Raw genomic sequence first — 17,631 nt, 5'->3', positions numbered from 1 at the left:
CCCTTATAACATTAATGAACATGTCAGCCACTATTTTTATAATATTATTATTATTATTATTATTATTATTATTATTATTATTATTAACACAGTCAGACAGGTGTTATTGACTGGTTTGTTTTATCCAGACATCGAATCCTTCCCAAGGACCTGGGATGGCTGAATTTTATTGTCAATGTTGTTGCTGTTGTTATAGATATCGTCGCAGAATATAGGCTGTTCCCAGTAAAGTTGCTTTTTGTAATTGGCTGATGGTGATTTCTGTGGCCCCTATGGTGTTGAGGTGCTCTTCAAGAACTTTTGGAACTGCACCCAGGGCGCCAATTACCACTGGGATTATTTTGGTCTTCTTCGGCCACAGCCTTTCAATTTCAATTTGTAGATCTTTGTATTTTGTTTATTATTATTATTATTATTATTATTATTATTATTAAAATTTTGTATATAATTTTCAGTTTTAAAAGTTCTTAAAGTGGTTTACATAGACATCATTGTGAAGAAGATGAGGAAATTGTTTCATGTCCCAACACACACACAAACCAGCAACAACCATGGGAGAAATGCTGTATTGGGCCGAAGAGAGGCAGTTGCTGTCCCCCTACTAAACATAAGAAAGCCTTTTTTTAAAGGTGCCTCTTTGCCCACTTAGTAGGGGCACTACACATTAGAGAGAACAAATAGGAGCCCTCTCTCAATTTTTGCTCTTTTCTTTTCCCCTAATGAGTTACTAAAATGGCAGGTAAAAGGGCACCGGAGGAGATGCCAGTGCTTTATTCCCACATCTTTTGGCAAGTGGCACTGACGTCCTTCATGATAATGTTTGCTAAGTGGAGCCAAGGAATCTAGTAACTGAGCACTCTGGGTAGACTAGTGGCACTTGTGGAGAGGAGATCTCTCCAGTATCTGCTTTCATGGTTTCCCTGATGGAAATGTGTGTGTGTGGTGGGGCGACTTCTTGGACTCAGGGAGATGATCACCATAATTGGTCAAATGTGCTGCAGCCCCCATTCCAGTTCCCACAGGAATGTCTTCTGTGTTGAAGGGAAGCAGGCAGCAGGCCACATGCTTCCTTTCATCCACCCTTCTTCCTCACCTCCGTGCTACTCTCTGCTGCCAGGGATTCTCATGAAGTACAGGGCAAATTTGTTTTCCCAACTGGTGGTTTGGAAGTTCATGGTAAGGTGGGTAAGGTCATTCCAACCCTTGCAAAATTCTGGTAAACATTGGTGATCTCTGCCATCTCCTGCCTTTCTTGACCCACTGTTTTTTAGGGATGTGCCGGGTCCAGGCCAGTCAAAAATGGCTCAGGGCGGTTTACACAGAGAAATAATAAATAAAAAAGATGGATCCCTGTCCCCAAAGAGCTCACAATCTAAAAAGAAACACAAGACAGACACCAGCAACAGTCACTGGAGGTACTGTGCTGGGGGTGAATAGTTACCCTGTTAAATAAAGAGAATCACCACGTTAAAAGGTGCCTCTTTGCCAAGTTAGCAGGGGTAACAGTGTCCAACTGGTTCTCACCATTCCACCAGGTTTCCATTATGCCCACTCTATGTTTGAATGAGCAACCAAGCTCTCCAGCTCGCCCATCGTGGCTTGGAGGCTTCTAGCATTGGTATATAAAGTCTTTATGCTGAGTTGCTTATTGGGTGTTGGCTTTTGTTAACTCCCTTACCATCATTTGAACTTGTTGACCAGCTGTCATGTGCTTCAATCTTCTCTACTCTTGGTTCTACTCTGTCCCGCTCTGGTTTGTCTGAAACATTTATCTGAACCCTCACACCTAAGGAGATTTTGCTTGCTGAACCAGATACCACCCAGTTCCTGTCAGCAATCCCCCTGGCTGCTCTGCAACCTTTTTTATTTTAAGCAGTCTAGTTCCAACTTGGTTCAAGTGGAGCACATTCCTTTTGTACAGGCCTTGGTTGCCTCAAAATGCATTTCACTGCCTAACAAAACTAAACCCCTCCTCCCAGCACCACCATCTCATCCATGCATTGAGACCCCTCAGCTCCATTTGTCTCACTGGCCCTGCATATAAAACAGGTAGCATTTCAGAGAATGCTACCTGGGGGGTCCTGGACCAATATGCTACCTAGCAGCCTAAATTAGGCTTCTGGGACCACCCAGATGCATTTCCCAACATTGTTTGTGCCAACATGTACCAAAACAACTGACTCCTTCCCAGCAGTGCCTAACAACCTATCTAGATGCTGTGTGGCATCCACAGGCAGGCAGGCAAGTCACCATGTGGTCTACACACGGGTAACAAACCCATCTCTCTATGCCCCAACAATCAAATCACCCACTACTAGGAGGCCGCCAAACCCTGGAAGAGTATCATCTGTGCAAGAGGATATGGGTGCATCACCCAAGGAAAGGGTCCCGTCTAAGGGAACATTTCTCTCTTTTTCACACTGATGTCCTCCTTCCTTAAGACCTTCATTCTCCATGACAGCAGAATTGCTGTCAGCCTGGGAGTGGGATGCCTCTTATCACATCCCTGAGGTTCTCATCCACATACCTCTCTGCCTCCCTGAGCTTCTCCAGGTCAGTCACCTTGGTTTTGAGGGAACAAACTGTTCCCAGAGAGCCAGGAAGAGCTCATTGCACCAAGCACACACATTCGTAACTTCTGCCCCTCAGGCAGATAGTCATACATGCAACACTCTGTGCAATACACTGGGAAGCACCTCTTCCCCTGCTGGCATTCTAACTTCATAACTAGTTATATTGGCTATTTAGTAGGCCTGTGCAAAATTGGATTTTGTCAAAAATTGCCCCAAATCAGTAAAATCCAAATCCAGTTTTTTAAAAATCGGGTCACTAAATTAGGAATTAATTCCAAAATGTCAAACTTAATTTCAGAAATACTTCAGAATTAGCAAAATGGATTAGGATTTTTCCCCATAGAGGTGAATGGAAAATTGAAAAAAGGCACTAAAACTAATTGTTTGGCCTTAGAGCCTTGAAACCTGCTGTATGTGTGAAGAATTGGGCCAGGGGCCCCTGTAGTGAATTTGAAGAGAATTGGTCAGTCCCCTAATTTCTGGTGATTTTTGAAAATTTGGGGGGGAATGGCTAAAAATGGTGAAATCTGGCTTGTTTCAGGCCATAGCTTTACAAAAACATCTGAAACTTAAAACCCTCTTTGGACCATCATTCCACAAGTATGTGGAGGAATATTATTTATTATTTATTTATTACATTTATATCCCGCTCTACCTCCAAGGAGCCCAGAGCGGTGTACTACATACTTGAGTTTCTCCTCACAACAACCCTGTGAAGTAGGTTAGGCTGAGAGAGAAGTGACTGGCCCAGAGTCACCCAGCTAGTATCATGGCTGAATGGGGATTTGAATTCGGATCTCCCCAGTCCTAGTCCAGCACTCTAATCACTACACCATGCTGGCTCTTTGTTTTGTTTGTTTGTATGCCCTTTGTTTTCATGAAAAGTGGTAACAGCATGCCACTTTTGCCCTCCTTTTATATTTCTGAAATGGATAGGCATACAATTATGAAATCTGGCACACATGAAGTCCTTATTAGAAGGACTCTGTGTAATTCTTTTCAAAACTATGAGCCATTCCCCTGAATTTTGGTGAGTTTTGAATCCCCCCCCCCAATGGTGAAATTTAGCTTGTTTCAAGACAGAACTTTAAGAAAAACTTCTGAAATTGAAGAACCTCCTTGGACCCAAATGCCATGCTCCAATGGTCTGCATTCACATTCCTTTAAAACACTTATTTATCTCTCTCTGTGTGTGATAAAATAATTCAAATAGCCTGCAAAAATATAAACATTTTAATCTTAGAAATCAGCTTGCTGACCATGTGTATCAGAAACAAATATGCCTCATATTATTGATTTGAACTGTTAATTCTAACATAGATTTAGTTTAAATTTTACTTAATAATTTTGTTTCCTTAGCACAGGTTGTTGGAAAATAAGGTATTCACATGTTCCATTAAATAATGACTCCCACCATATTTTTCTTGATTTGAATGGCGTCGTAAAATCTCCAGATTCATTCAATCACTCTAAAATAGAATCCCATTTTAATATTGATTTGACTTGCTTTTCTGTAAAAGTGTATGCTTATCTGTGGTCATGGTTGTGGGCAGAAAGTGGATAAATTGAATGTGAGAGTCTATAGCCCTGGGGTTGGAGCTGCCCAAGTTGCTTGTGTGTACTTTGTCTTCTAGACTAGACCTCTGATCTTTTTGTTCCACCTTACAGGTCAAATTGTAGCTCTTGCAAGCAATGATGGGTCCGTGAAGACTCTAGAACTCAAATCAGGGCATCTTTCCAGCTTGTTGGGTCATGAAGATGAAGTTCAGAGTGTCATATTCGATCACAAGGCAGAGCATTTGCTTTCGGGTGGCTCTGATGGCACCGTTCGAATCTGGAACTGAGATGCTGGCCTGTTGTTTATTTAAATCCCACAGAAATGCTTTGACAAGCTCCTAGCAGTGGAAGTGGCTTTAAACAAATTTGCCATTAAGGTCTGAAGTAAAGTAGTTGTGTGGAATATAAAGTTTCTGTATCTCAGTTGAATTAAATAAACAGAAAAACCTCAACTTCCTTTTTGCCTGTTTATTTGGCCATAAAGAATGTATTAAAGAAGCTCTCATCTGGCATTTTCCTGGGGAAATAGCTTTGCAATGACGCCTAATGACAGATGAGATGAATTGCAGGAAGATTCCGCCCCCCCCCCCCAAGGTACTACAGCACAAGCCACACACAAAAATGCTACTTTTCTAACAATGATAGTATATTTCACTTGTTTCAGCCTCTGGATGGTTCTGCATTTCAGGGATCTTTAGATCACAGACACAGACACACACACACGTAGTATTTTTCTGGAGAAATTATTTGGAATTATGGCCAGGCGAGCAGGAACAAGTTTCAGACAGTTACCCTTGCCTCATCATTCAGTAACTGCAGAGAGCTTCAATCTACCCACTGCCACTTCCTGGAACGCAGCCCTGCAGTCTGGTCTGCCAGTAGTGTCTTAAAATCGGGAGGCTTTTAATATATATTAAAATCACCGAAGAGAGTGTTATCAAAGGTAAAGCGGATTTTAGAAAATACCTTCTGTCTAGGGAACGTGTCCGGGGGTAAATGTGGTCCCACAGAGGAGATTCATAGGATTAATTTCTTCGCCCAGAGGAACGGCACGTTCAGCCTGCATCATGCAAAATGCTGGTCGCTGACTACTGTCCGTGGTGCTGAAGGTTTCCAGCTGCTTGACAGAATGCGCTCCGGAGGAGCAGCTGCCGAGCTCCCGCTTTCCGGGGTGCTGAATCTTGCCGAAAGTTCCTGCGGTGCTTGAGATCCACGCATTGCTCACCGTTTGTTTTGGGGAGAGGCTGTAAAAAGCCACACGGCACGATGGTGTTGCTGACTGCATTTCGGTCTGGATTGGCTCCGAGCTCCAGCATGCTGTTTCTGTTCCTGGAACTGGAAGCATAGCACATTCTCCACCCTTGCGTGCCTTTTTGCAGATACACAGAGTGTAGTAACCGGGTGGGGGATTTGGGGTGGAACTGAAGATCGCAATCAAGGATATACGGAAATAAAAGAACAAGCTAGCAACCATGATCATGATTTGGGAGTGTGGTTATATACCAGACAGCCTCACCTCTGGACCCTTTTAATGGTTGGTTGCTTTGAATTCTGAACACAGGGTTAGAGCTTAACTCTCATGGTGTAGCTCCTGGGTTGCTTCTGTGAAATGGGAAGCACGAGCAAGGGATCTTCCATTATTCTTTCTGGGAAATGTAACAAAGAAGAGTTGTTCTTTCTAATATATTGCTGAGGTGTTAATCCATGGTGGCCTGTGACCCTTTCAAGCTTTCACCCTGAGTAGGTGAGTACACATTTTTTTTTAGAGGATGAAACATAGACTTCTCAAGAGTTTACTAGCAGCTTAACATCTCCTGCAATGAGAAATAATAAAATAAAAGTTTAACTGTCGACTGACAGTTTCCCGGAACTGATTGACTTGTTGCATCCTTAACCAATGGAATAGATTTTCATTCTGTTTCATTTCTCTTCTGTCGAAATGTAGCTTAATTAAGGTGTAGCAAAATGTGTTGGATGATAAAATGCTGCAGCATAGTCTTGTTCACAAGGTTCACCCCATTGTGGAATTGTTAACTTCAATGCCAGAAATTGAAGGTTTTATTATACAGATTTCTTCATGTTGTTTCAATTATAAACCACTTTTCTTTTTTCTTTTCTTTTCTTTTTGCAATTTGCTTCTTTCCTAAAGTTTCCACAGCTTTAAGCAGGGCAGAGTGATGCCTACCTGTAGCATACAAGTGATTCTCTATTCAGATCTGAGAGGTAGGCTGAACAGTTGTGCAAAACACACCGACAATCTAGTACATGAGGAACAAATGCTTCTGCCAGTGCTGTAGCATTTACCCTTGTGGTAAAACCATATCCAGAACTTCAGTTAATTGGACATCTTTAAATTCTGAGTAGGCTGTGAAGATATTCAATATTTCCCTCTGCAGAAGAACTGAAAAAACTGCTTTGTCAACAGGGTCATTTAGGTTGTTCTGCAAGATACATGGCTTGGTTTTCCCCTGAGTCATTCTTGTTTGGCAGGCTGATTAAAACATGTAAAGTTTAACTATATAAATTGCTAGAAATGTGTGCATGTAAATGATACAAATACAGTGTGTATGAGTCTATGCACTTGCTATTATTTCTGGGAACCCCATAATAGTTAAATATAGATCACTGTTATTCAATTATTACCCAGAGAACAAGAGATACAAAAAAGATAAAGAGATTTATTTTAACTGCTAGCTCCATACTCTATGTCTTATTCACTGAAATACCTCTTCAGCCCACAGAATGTGTTCATTATAGATATTTTTAGAATATCTGTTTTCTGTCCAGTTTCATCAAAGAAAATAGAACCCTCTCTGCTACTTTGTTGCTCTTTTTGTCTTGAGCTGGAGGAGTGATACAGGAGGAAGCCTGCGTACTCTAGTGAGAGTGATACAGAACTGAATGCAACCAATAGTAAAGCAGCAAAATAAAAGTGGAGTCTGAGGGAAGGGCAAGGCTCTCCTTCATTTTCAAACCAGGCAATCACTGTGAACACATTCCTTTCTGAATGCATAACAACGACTTTCATCTATGAAACAAAAAAAGTTCTTGCGTTAACATGGCCTGTTCAGACAATTCTGAATACATATTAGACTGTTCTTTTAAAATTGTGTGTGTGACTGTTTATGTGTTTTTAGAAGTAATTAGCTGCTTTAAGTAGAAGATATGCAAGAGAACATGTAAAATAAGAATAATGATAAGTTCCTATACTCAAGTATGTGCATAGCCACTCAGGGACAACTAGTGCTAGATTCTCATACATGTGAACTGGCAACAATGGTGCACAATGTGGGGGGCTTCTTGCTAGGAAGAAAGCCAGTGCAAATCTGTATTACATATAGACTATGATGCACACTTTTAAAATTATTTCTGCCAGAATAACACCACAACTGAAGTATTTTTATCATACCCAAGACCAGAATCAATGCAGTACTTTCTTTCATATTTGAAGTCTAAATGTAATTATTTTTCAGAATCATTTTTGCCTTGTTTTCTGTTGTTTTGCTTATTTTTTCTTATAGGAGCACTGCCATATTCCCACCCTGCCTTTAATTAAATAATTGAACTAGGCTGAAAACAGCGTTGAGTCATGATCTCAGCAATTAGATCAGAACAACTGAGGTCTTTGCTCTTGTTCTTTAAAAATGCATTCATATGTTAGTCATCATTCAGCACTTTAGCAAACCCATCTATACCTGTGAGTAAACAATTGTCCATGCCACATGATGTAAACAAAAAATGCTTGTATATATGTACATAGCATGATAAATATTCAGCAGTTGTGTGTTCACATGATGTGTGGGTAATGTTTTTATCACATAGGAGTCTAACTACTGTCAAGGGACAACAATTCTAACTTGATCTGGCTGATAAGCACAATCCAGTTTGGACTAATCCAGTTTGGATGTCCTTACAATTTCCTGGCTAATATAATGTATGCCTCATCTGTATAAAAGCTGAAGGCATATGAATCATCATCCACCTGAGATTTGGTATTCATTATTCCATCCCATTCAGCTGGTGTTATCATCGTCCAGTTCAATTACAGAAGTGCCATATTGAGGTCCACAGTATGCATAGTATCCAGATGAAGTTAAACAAACCACCAGTCCCTAGCATTAGCCAGCCTCCTGTGTTATTGGGAATTATCCAGAGTGTATGTGTACATTCTCCAGTATTGAGTTTCCAGGGCTACGTATGTGAGTTGAGCTTACTTTTTTTAAATTTTCTTAGGAATTTTTAGAAAGCCAAGACTTCTAATAAATCAACACTTGACAGCTGTATGTCTTATGAATTTAGGAAATATTTCAATTAGTTATTTTTAAAAATATTTCAAATTGTTCCTGTTTAAATGTTTGTTTTCAGCTCACCACTCTGGCCTCTCCATGGAAGCACCTGTGTATATCTGACAGTAGGACCATACACAGAAGTTAAGGAGGGGGATGGCTCTTCATATTCATGAAGCCTGCATATTTCTTTTGCTAATTCCTAGTTTGGTCACACCGGCTGCCTTCAACCATGAAGACTACCCTGCTGATGAAGGTGATCAGATCTCTAATAATGATAATAATCTGATCTTTGATGACTATCGAGGGAAAGGTTGTGTGGATGACAGTGGTTTTGTATACAAACTGGGAGAACGGTTTTTCCCAGGGCATTCCAACTGTCCATGTGTCTGTACTGAGGATGGGCCTGTTTGTGACCAACCAGAATGCCCCAAAATCCACCCAAAGTGTACTAAAGTTGAACACAATGGATGCTGTCCAGAATGCAAAGAAGTGAAGAACTTTTGTGAATACCATGGGAAAAGTTACAAAATCTTGGAAGAATTTAAGGTAAGGCCAACTCATATTCATTCATTCATTGTATTTATATATAGTTATACACAAGCAGAGTACCGCATACTACATTAATTTGTGGAATATTCCCAAATGCCTTAATCTGTGATCTAATTTATCTTGCGGGGGGAGGGGGAATAAGATTGCTCCTGAATATAATTTCTGCAATTGGTCTGCAATGGTAGCTAATGAATATCAGATGCATTAACTGGGTTATCAACAGACAAAAACAAAATAGAAAATGGAATGGAAATAGTTAAAACTACTGAATTTTCTTCAGTAATGTAAGTTTCTTTTACTTTTCATTGAATTTTTTCCATAAAATGTAAATAAATATTTCTTCAGAAAAATATATACTATCAATTTAAAAATAGCATAATTACATAAAAATAAATACCATAAATAGCATAGCCTCAGTACTTCATAAACTCAATACCACAGTAGTTTCATAAATACAAAAAGAACTTTATTATCTAACATCACCAACTCTATTATTTAATAACATCAAAGTCGAAATAATGAATAGTGTCTTCCATGGTAATCAGAATACACAAAACATCAGAAAGAGGTCTACAATGAACATGTTTTCCAGTGTTAGGGCCTATATTGTACTTCATCCAGAACTGCAGAAAAGGTCCCCAGAACAACTAAAAATCACCTTCTTGGAGTTTGTTTTCCCTTAATGTAATAAGGGTTGTTAACCTCTCTAACTTTGCCATATACCAAATCGTATTTGTTCACTCTGTTACAGAAGGAATTCTGGGGGATGTCTAACTGGTTGCTTGCAATTGATATCCTTGCCAGTAGAAGTGACACTTTCTACATTCTCCATTTTAATGGCGAAAACACCATTCTTTTGTCACAGTGATGTATGCATAAAGACCTGAATGTTGTTTTGGGGTCAGGGGTGGGGGAAGGGCTCTATAGCTATAAGCCGGGGCTCATATTCCAGTCTTCTTTGCCAATCCAAATATCTCCATTTTTAAAAACCTAGGTTAGGTTGCTCTGGTTCCTGGAGCAGAGGAATATAGGCAACCCAAGCTCTTTGAATGACCTATATCTACTATTGCCAAGGAGTTCCCAGAAGTATTAATAGACTAGAAATGCAGTCTTTTCATGTTGCTTTAGAACTGAAGTTGTAGCCATCTGAAACAAGACAGTTAGCCACAGAGCTGCAGGCTTAAGGGCAAAGCTATGAGGAATATTTTTGTCACCACCACCAATGGAGGCAAACAAAAAGGATCTAAGCCACTTCGTATTCTGTATTGATTCCAAAAAAGCAGGTGCTTTACTGTATTGCTAGCTCCTGTCATTCTGCACATCAAACAGCTTTATATATCCCCAGCACAAGAACTTCTTTTGACCAAATTAAGATTCCTGTGCATGTCTAGTTACCTTCTCTGACTAAAATCACTCTGCCTATTCTGACAGTCTGGTTCTTCTCAACTAGAGTTCTCTCGAGCAACTACACTCCAATTACAGTGAAGAAAATCTTTAGTCACACATAACCTTAGGCATTGAAAAGCCTCAGTAAGTCTCAAAATGAGAACCTATGAAATGGAAAAGGAATTGCCCTCCTATTCACAGAAGACCAATGGTCCATCTAGCTTAAGGGATTTTCTTATCAGCTCTATCCACAGTTCTTCAGACCCTCAGATAGTATGAGTCTCAGATATTCTTGAACTGGCATTATCAGTGTTTCCTTGAGAAATGCAACCACAGGGACCTAACCTTTCTAAGTGTATCATCTTACTGACGGAGGCCTTTACTGGCCTGGATGTTCTCCAACATTTGTTTGTTGTTTTAGGTATAACATAACCTGCAACTTTGATTGTGGTAGTGAGATCTCTTTTTAAAAATTATTTCTTGTTTACACAGTCAGACAGGTGTTATTGACTGGTTTGTTTTATCCAGACATCGAGTCCTTCCCAAGGACTTGGGCTGGCTGAATTTTATTGTCAATTGTTATAGATATCGTCGCAGAATATAGGCTGTTCCCAGTAAAGCTGCTTTTTGTAATTGGCTGATGGTGATTTCTGTGGCCCCTATGGTGTTGAGGTGCTCTTCAAGGTCTTTTGGAACTGCACCCAGGGCGCCAGTTACCACTGGGATTATTTTGGTCTTTTTCTGCCACAGCCTTTCAATTTCAATTTGTAGATCTTTGTATTTGGTGATTTTTTCTATTTCTTTTTCTTCTATTCTGCTATCCCCTGGTATTGCTATGTCGATTATTTTAACTTGTTTTTCTTTCTTCTCGACTATAGTTATATCTGGTGTATTGTGTGGCAGATGTTTGTCTGTTTGTAGTCGGAAGTACCATAATATTTTTACATCTTCATTTTCTTCAACTTTTTCAATTTTATGGTCCCACCAATTCTTGGCTACAGGTAGCTTGTCTTTTTTGCAGATGTTCCAGTGTATCATCCCTGCTACCTTGTCATGCCTTTGTTTGTAGTCAGTCTGTGCAATCTTTTTACAACAGCTGATTAGGTGGTCCACAGTTTCATCTGCTTCGTTACAAAGCAGATACTCTTGCTGTTTGTTGTTGATTTTTCTACTTTTGCTCTTACTGCATTTGTTCTTAGTGCCTGTTCTTGCGCAGCCAGTATTAAACCCCCTGTTTCCTTCTTCAAGTAACAATTCTTAAGCCATTGCCAGGTCTTGGTGATGTCTGATTTTCCACTTATATTGTGCAAATATTGACCATGCAGGGGCTTATTTTTCCATTTTTCTGCTCAGTTCTTGACTTGTTCTTTCTTGTAGGCCTGCTTTCTTTCATTGGTGTTGAATAGTTTCGCGTTATTGACCATTTGAAGTGCATCTTCTTCACTGTCCTTGATATATTCTTCAAGGCCTCTTTTCTCCTCCTCTACTGTTTGATGGACTTGCAGCATTCCTCTTCCACCTGAGCTGTGAGGGAGGTATAGCCTATCTACATCACTGCGGGGGTGCAGAGCATGATTGATGGTCATGATTTTCCTGGTCTTACGATCCAGCGTCTCTAGCTCTGCCATTATTATTATTATTTTTACATTTATATCCCGCTCTTCCTCCAAGGAGCCCAGAGCGGTGCACTACATACTTGAGTTTCTCTTTCACAACAACCCTGTGAAGTAGGCTAGGCTGAGAGAGAAGTGACTGGCCCAGAGTCACCCAACTAGTTTCATGGCTGAATGGGGATTTGAACTCAGGTCTCCCCGGTACTAGTCCAGCACTCTAACCACTACACCACGCAAATCTGGTTCACATGATGGTCTTTCTGCCCATGCAAGCAGTCTTGTGCATCATTGCATATGCATTCAAAGAGGCAAACAAAACATATGATTCATATGATCACAGCTATAGGGCCACAACAATTCCCTTATTCATGAGGGGAAGAAAAAGTACTTCTGCAGTCACATGAGCAGTATCCATGATGGCTCAAACCCATTAAGTGCTTTTAAGTCCCATTATTTTTAACTGGAATGTTAATCATGCCTCTCCCATTAAACAAAAACTCAACATTGGGTAACTACTGGCTCATCCCCTATGTTTCTCCATGTGAGCACATACCATGGGATTGGCAGGACTGCTGACATATACCTACTGGAACATTGCTACTACTGACATTTTTTCTTCAAGTTCTGCTGTCTGCTCTAATCACAGCTGGAGTGGGTTCACTCTCTTCTGGTGGTGTGAATTGCAGTGAATCATTACCAAGCGTCGCTTAGAAGCCATGTGCCATTGGAGAAATACTCCATTCAGGTAGATGGGGCAGAGCTTCGAGAAGCCAGGAACCAATCTCTGCCTAGCAGTGTTCCCTGTAACAGGGATTCCCATATGCTGTTGACTACAACTCTCACCATCCACAGTTGCAATGGCCTTTGGCTGGAGATGATGGGAGTTGTAGTCAGCATCTGGGAAAACACTGCTGCCTAATCACATAATACTTCAGTCAAAGCAACCTCAGCTAAATTGTTAGCAACATTGCTGTTTTTCAGAAAAGCTTGAATTTATAGCCTCAGTTTGCATATACTATCAACACTATAGTAATCTTATGAACATAGGGCTGCATGGAAGTTGCTCTACATGACAGGTTGTTCATATGAAGTGGTTCTCCACATGGTACCAGTAATTGTCATTGTACCATCTCACCACCTGTTTTGTGGCGTTAGTAACAAGTAACAGCATGGTGAAAACCACCAGTGTTGTCCATGTGTAAACTGTGCACAGTTAACACATGGAACAGCCTTTTCATGGCTTCATTTCCAAACTGCAAGGGTAAACTGAGAGCTGATGTTGTTTAGGAGTCAATACACTGTAGGACAAATCAAGCCCTTGGTTTGAATCTTTCCTCTGCCATGAAGTCACCAGGTGGCTTTATGAGGCATTCCCTCTCAACCTAGCTCTCCTGCCATCATCTGCAATATGGGGTTATAGTCCTGACCTACTACAGCAACATTATAGCCTGGTTCATACAAGTGTCAAAATTAGGGTAGGAGGCCCCTGATTTGCATGATAATCAGAACTCACACATTTTCCTCCTACCCAGGTTGCTCCTGGCAGGGCTACCCAGCTTTTAACCGAGGGTGGAGGAGAGGAGAGCTCTGCTACCCTGATCCTTTAATCATGAAAACCGTTGTGGCTCTTCCACCCAGGCAAGCAGCATCCAGCACACCCTCCATGGGTACCATGGGTACCATGGAGAGCTGTATCAGCAGAGGCTGCCGTCAATGGATATGCGGGCTGCATCTGCCTCTTGCTCCTGCAGGTGTCATGAAGTTTTTCTAGTCTGCTGGCAGTTCAAAATCTGCTGGGAAGGCAGAGGTGCTCTGGGGAGACTTCCCATGGAGGAGCAGGGCCTGCAGCTGGCCAGTTCAACAAGGTCATGCTTGTGTGTTTGGTGGGTTTGCAGACCCAAACTGAGGTGCTGCTCATGTGCTCTTGACAGGGTAGGAGCTTGCCTGGCCTTCTGCTCACCCTCAAATGGTCATGTGAACACGTGTTGAGGACTTTGAATACTTAAAACTGTCACATTATTTATTATTATTATAGTCAGCCACACCATACCATTTGGGAGATGTAAATAGGACTGATATTTGGTGGAATTCGTTAGCCGCTAAAAATTCCTTTCCCAAAATCCAGCTTTCCTTGCATAGATTTATATATGCCTGAGACTTTGTGTTGATAATCCAGCTTTGCAATTTATTGGTTTGTTTGTTTTGATTTATATCTTCCTAAAGTGGCTCAGGGTGGTTTACATTAAAATAAAAAACATATTAAAATCAAAAACCATTTAAAAGCAGATTAAAGTTAAAACTTTAAGTCATTAAAAGCCAGACTAAAAAGATGGGTCTTTAAGGCCTCCAAGGATGATAATCCTCCAATATCCATGGGGAACATCTTTCACAACTTACAGATGATAACAGAGAAGTTCTGATCCCAAGTCACCACCAGATGAACCAATGGCACCCAAAGACGGACCCCTCCTGATGATCTTAATGAGCGGTGGGGATCTTGTAGAGAAAGGCACTCTCTCAGGTAACCCGGACCTAAGCCATTCAGAGCTTTAAAGGTAATAACCAGCACTTTGTACTTTGCCTGGAAACATACCGACAGCCAGCGCAACTGTTTAAGAACAGCCATAATATGGTCTCTCCGGGATACCCCAGAGACAAATCTGGCTGCTGCATTTTGAACTAATGGAAGTTTCTGTACTACGTACAAAGGTAGCCTCACATAGAGCACTTTACAGTAGTCCAATCTGGAGGTTACCAGCTGCTGTACCTCTGTTTTCAGGTCAGTCTCCAATCGCAGCTGGTAAAAAGCACTCCTGGCCACAGCCTCACCCTGAGGCAAGAGGGTGACATCCAGGTCCAAGAGCTCTAGAATATAAAAAATGTTTTTGGGGAATTACTCATACCTGACTGCATCATAATGAATAATAATAATAATAATAATAATAATAATAATAATAATAGGTGAGCATATTTAGAGTCAAGTTATGTATTGCATATTATTACCAGAACTGCACAGGAGTGATTGACTAGGTGCTCCGGCTATGCTCTTGGGCTAAAATGGGGAAATTAACTCAAAGCCTTGAATAGGGATGCAGTTCTGTCACAGTATCAATTTAAGCAAGTTTGGTGTATGGGAAAGGATGAGGAGACATTTGGTGTATTAGAAAGGAAGTTTCAAAGCTTTATTTAGGGTAGAAATTGGGAAATACAGAAGGCAAAAGAGATTGGTTAGCAAATTCAATAACTTTGGCTAGCATTTCTTAAAAGAGTCTAATTAGGCGCTTTTACTGGGGAGTGTCTGGAGAGCGGGGAGGGAGGTAGAGAAAGAGGCGAGGAAGCTTAGGGATAGATGGCTGAAGATACCTATCCTTCCTGAGTGCATTCGGTGCACAAAGGTTGGGAAGCTGCCTCCTCATGAGTAGAGAGTGAGATGCATTGGGGAAGAGGGGTGAGGGCCAGTAGCCACAGCTCGCAGTGTGTGAGAGTCCATAGGGAGCAAAGACTCTGGGAATTCTGGACTCTAAAGCCATGTGGCTGTCTTAGAGTAGTTATAGTTGCAAATGTGGTGGTTATCCCATCCTGGAGGGCAAGGAGTTTCTGTCCAATGAACAGTGTTCATTGAGGGGATGGATGAGTCACTGCAGGTGTGCTCTCATGGACAAAAGGAAGACAGGCTGTGTCAATGTTAACATGTATAGTGAGACTGGGGCTGTATTTGTTTGCTATCTCAAGATGGAGATGTCTTAGATGCAAAATGCAGGTGCATTGTTTTCTCACAAGCGTCTCCTCCCTGGTCTTTGTTAGCCAACTTATCAAACAATAGGATGAGAAATGGCCACTTCTGTGTTTTTCTGTGGAACATTCCAGCGGTTATCTCTTGGGCAGGAGTACTTGCTCCCAGAGCAATCTGCTTTTGATTGGTCTGTTAGCTGGCTCACCTCCGTTAGAGGGATCAGCATGTCCTATTTTGCTTTGTTCCCCTGGTGGCGCAGTGGTAAAACTGCCGCCCTGTAACCAGAAGTTTACAAGTTCAATCCTGACCAGGGGCTCAAGGTTGACTCAGCCTTCCATCCTTCCAGGGTCGGTAAAATGAGTACCCAGAATGTTGGGGGCAATATGCTAAATCATTGTAAACCGCTTAGAGAGCTCCGGCTATAGAGCGGTATATAAATGTAAATGCTATTGCTATTGCTATTGCTATTGCTATTGTTGTCTCTAACCTGAAGGCACGCGGTCAAAGTCAGCCTGGGCTCCAGTGTCCCCTCTAACAGAAAATCCCAGATATTGTTGATGACAACTCCCAGCATCCTCAGTCAAAGCCCACTGCAGCTAGGGATTCCGGGAGCTGTGGTCTTGGATTCCCTCTTATAGGGAATACAGCTGGGTGATTTGTGCCAAACTGCTGGACTGCTCGAGGTGAACAATTCATGGAGACCATGACTGCATAGCCTCATACTACTAATACATCTTACAGAGGGGGTGCTTTTTATGTAGCCCCAAAACATGGCTCTTGGCAACAATATTTCTATCCTGATATTCGTGTGGGAAGCAACTTCCATGGGACTCCCAGGAAGTCTCTCAGTCACACAGTGACCATACTGTGACCTGCTTAGCCTTAACAGCACTTTAGATCTTCAATTCAGGTTCCATAGGCAATGGCTGACATGACTGGCAGCGGTACGGTGCCACCGTGCACCATGCTGGGGCGGTTGCAGACTCACAAGGCAGCCCTGACACTGCAGGGAATAAGCACTACTGCAGTTATTCCTTGCAGTGTTGGGGCTGCTTTATGAGTCCACAACAGCCCCTACATGGTGCGTATCACATCAGCCAACGTGTAGGCCACCTTTTCAGTGATATTTGTGTGTTAGCTTGGATAGCCACAGAAAGAGCCGAGTGGTGTAAATCAGCCGCTGGATGCCAGAACTGACACAAACCCACTGCTGACACTTCAAATGAACCTTCTAAATTGCTCCTTGTCAGAATTTAATGAGAAAACATAAGGTGGGTTGCACTGACATTATTTTGATTGGCTAAAGGTGTAGAAGGCATGAAAGAATCGATGAGTTCAAGGCTCTTCTGTGTATTGTATAATTCCACATATAAAATATAATCTAAAGCAATGATAAAGGAGACACCATTAATAAGGCTACCACACATGCCAAGCCATGGTTTCTAACATCACACGATCAGTTTTTCAACCAGAGGCAAGAGGCTTTTCCAGCTTGCTGCTTAAAAGCAGCAGCTATGGGCATGCCAATTCGCTTTACATTTTGCAGTTCTGGTGTCCGTCAAATAGCAATTCACCATTCCTATAAAAAGTCCACAGCATATGAGTTTCTGCAAACGACTTCGAGCCAAACTACATGCTGCGTTCTTTGGATGTAAGCCCCTGCATCCCTCCCGGAAAGTAAGGACTGGCTTCTGAAGAAACATGCTTCAGGCTAGGCTTGTTGGGACCAATCAGTTCACCGGGATTCAGCCCTGCTCTAGACTCCTGAAGGCTCCCTCCCAGCAGCTGCTCTTCTAGACAGGGGAGGACTGAACTGCCCCTTGCCTTACAGAGCACCTTTGGGGAGGAGGAAGCCCAAGCCAGAGCCATAGGTTGCCTTCCTGGCTCGGAAGGGCTGGGGGAGCTTTCAGGGAATGAATGGCAAGTCAGTC

General features: G+C 41.7%; 2 protein-coding genes across 14 annotated transcripts in view; both read left to right on the top strand.

The window, feature by feature from the left end:
- Window positions 1-4,582, top strand: part of SPAG16 (sperm associated antigen 16) — a 754,101-nt gene extending 749,519 nt beyond the window's left edge. For all 7 annotated transcript variants that reach the window (XM_053283351.1, XM_053283355.1, XM_053283350.1 and 4 more), the window contains one exon: window positions 4,242-4,582. In XM_053283351.1, coding sequence (XP_053139326.1) covers window positions 4,242-4,417 — 176 coding nt within the window. In that variant the 3' untranslated portion in view covers window positions 4,418-4,582. The remainder of the gene's footprint in view (window positions 1-4,241) is intronic.
- Window positions 4,583-4,730: 148 nt separating this feature from the next.
- The window catches only part of VWC2L (von Willebrand factor C domain containing 2 like), a 197,617-nt gene continuing 184,716 nt past the window's right edge, over window positions 4,731-17,631 (top strand). For all 7 annotated transcript variants that reach the window (XM_053283366.1, XM_053283360.1, XM_053283362.1 and 4 more), the window contains exons 1-2: window positions 4,731-5,874; window positions 8,496-8,965. In XM_053283366.1, the coding sequence (XP_053139341.1) occupies window positions 8,573-8,965 (393 nt within the window). In that variant the 5' untranslated portion in view covers window positions 4,731-5,874; window positions 8,496-8,572. The remainder of the gene's footprint in view (window positions 5,875-8,495; window positions 8,966-17,631) is intronic.

Source organism: Hemicordylus capensis, chromosome 1 (assembly GCF_027244095.1).
Source record: "Hemicordylus capensis ecotype Gifberg chromosome 1, rHemCap1.1.pri, whole genome shotgun sequence".
Lineage (NCBI taxonomy): Eukaryota > Metazoa > Chordata > Lepidosauria > Squamata > Cordylidae > Hemicordylus > Hemicordylus capensis.
The sequence above is the reverse complement of the archived record's forward strand: the minus strand, read 5'-3'. Positions and strand labels throughout refer to the sequence as shown.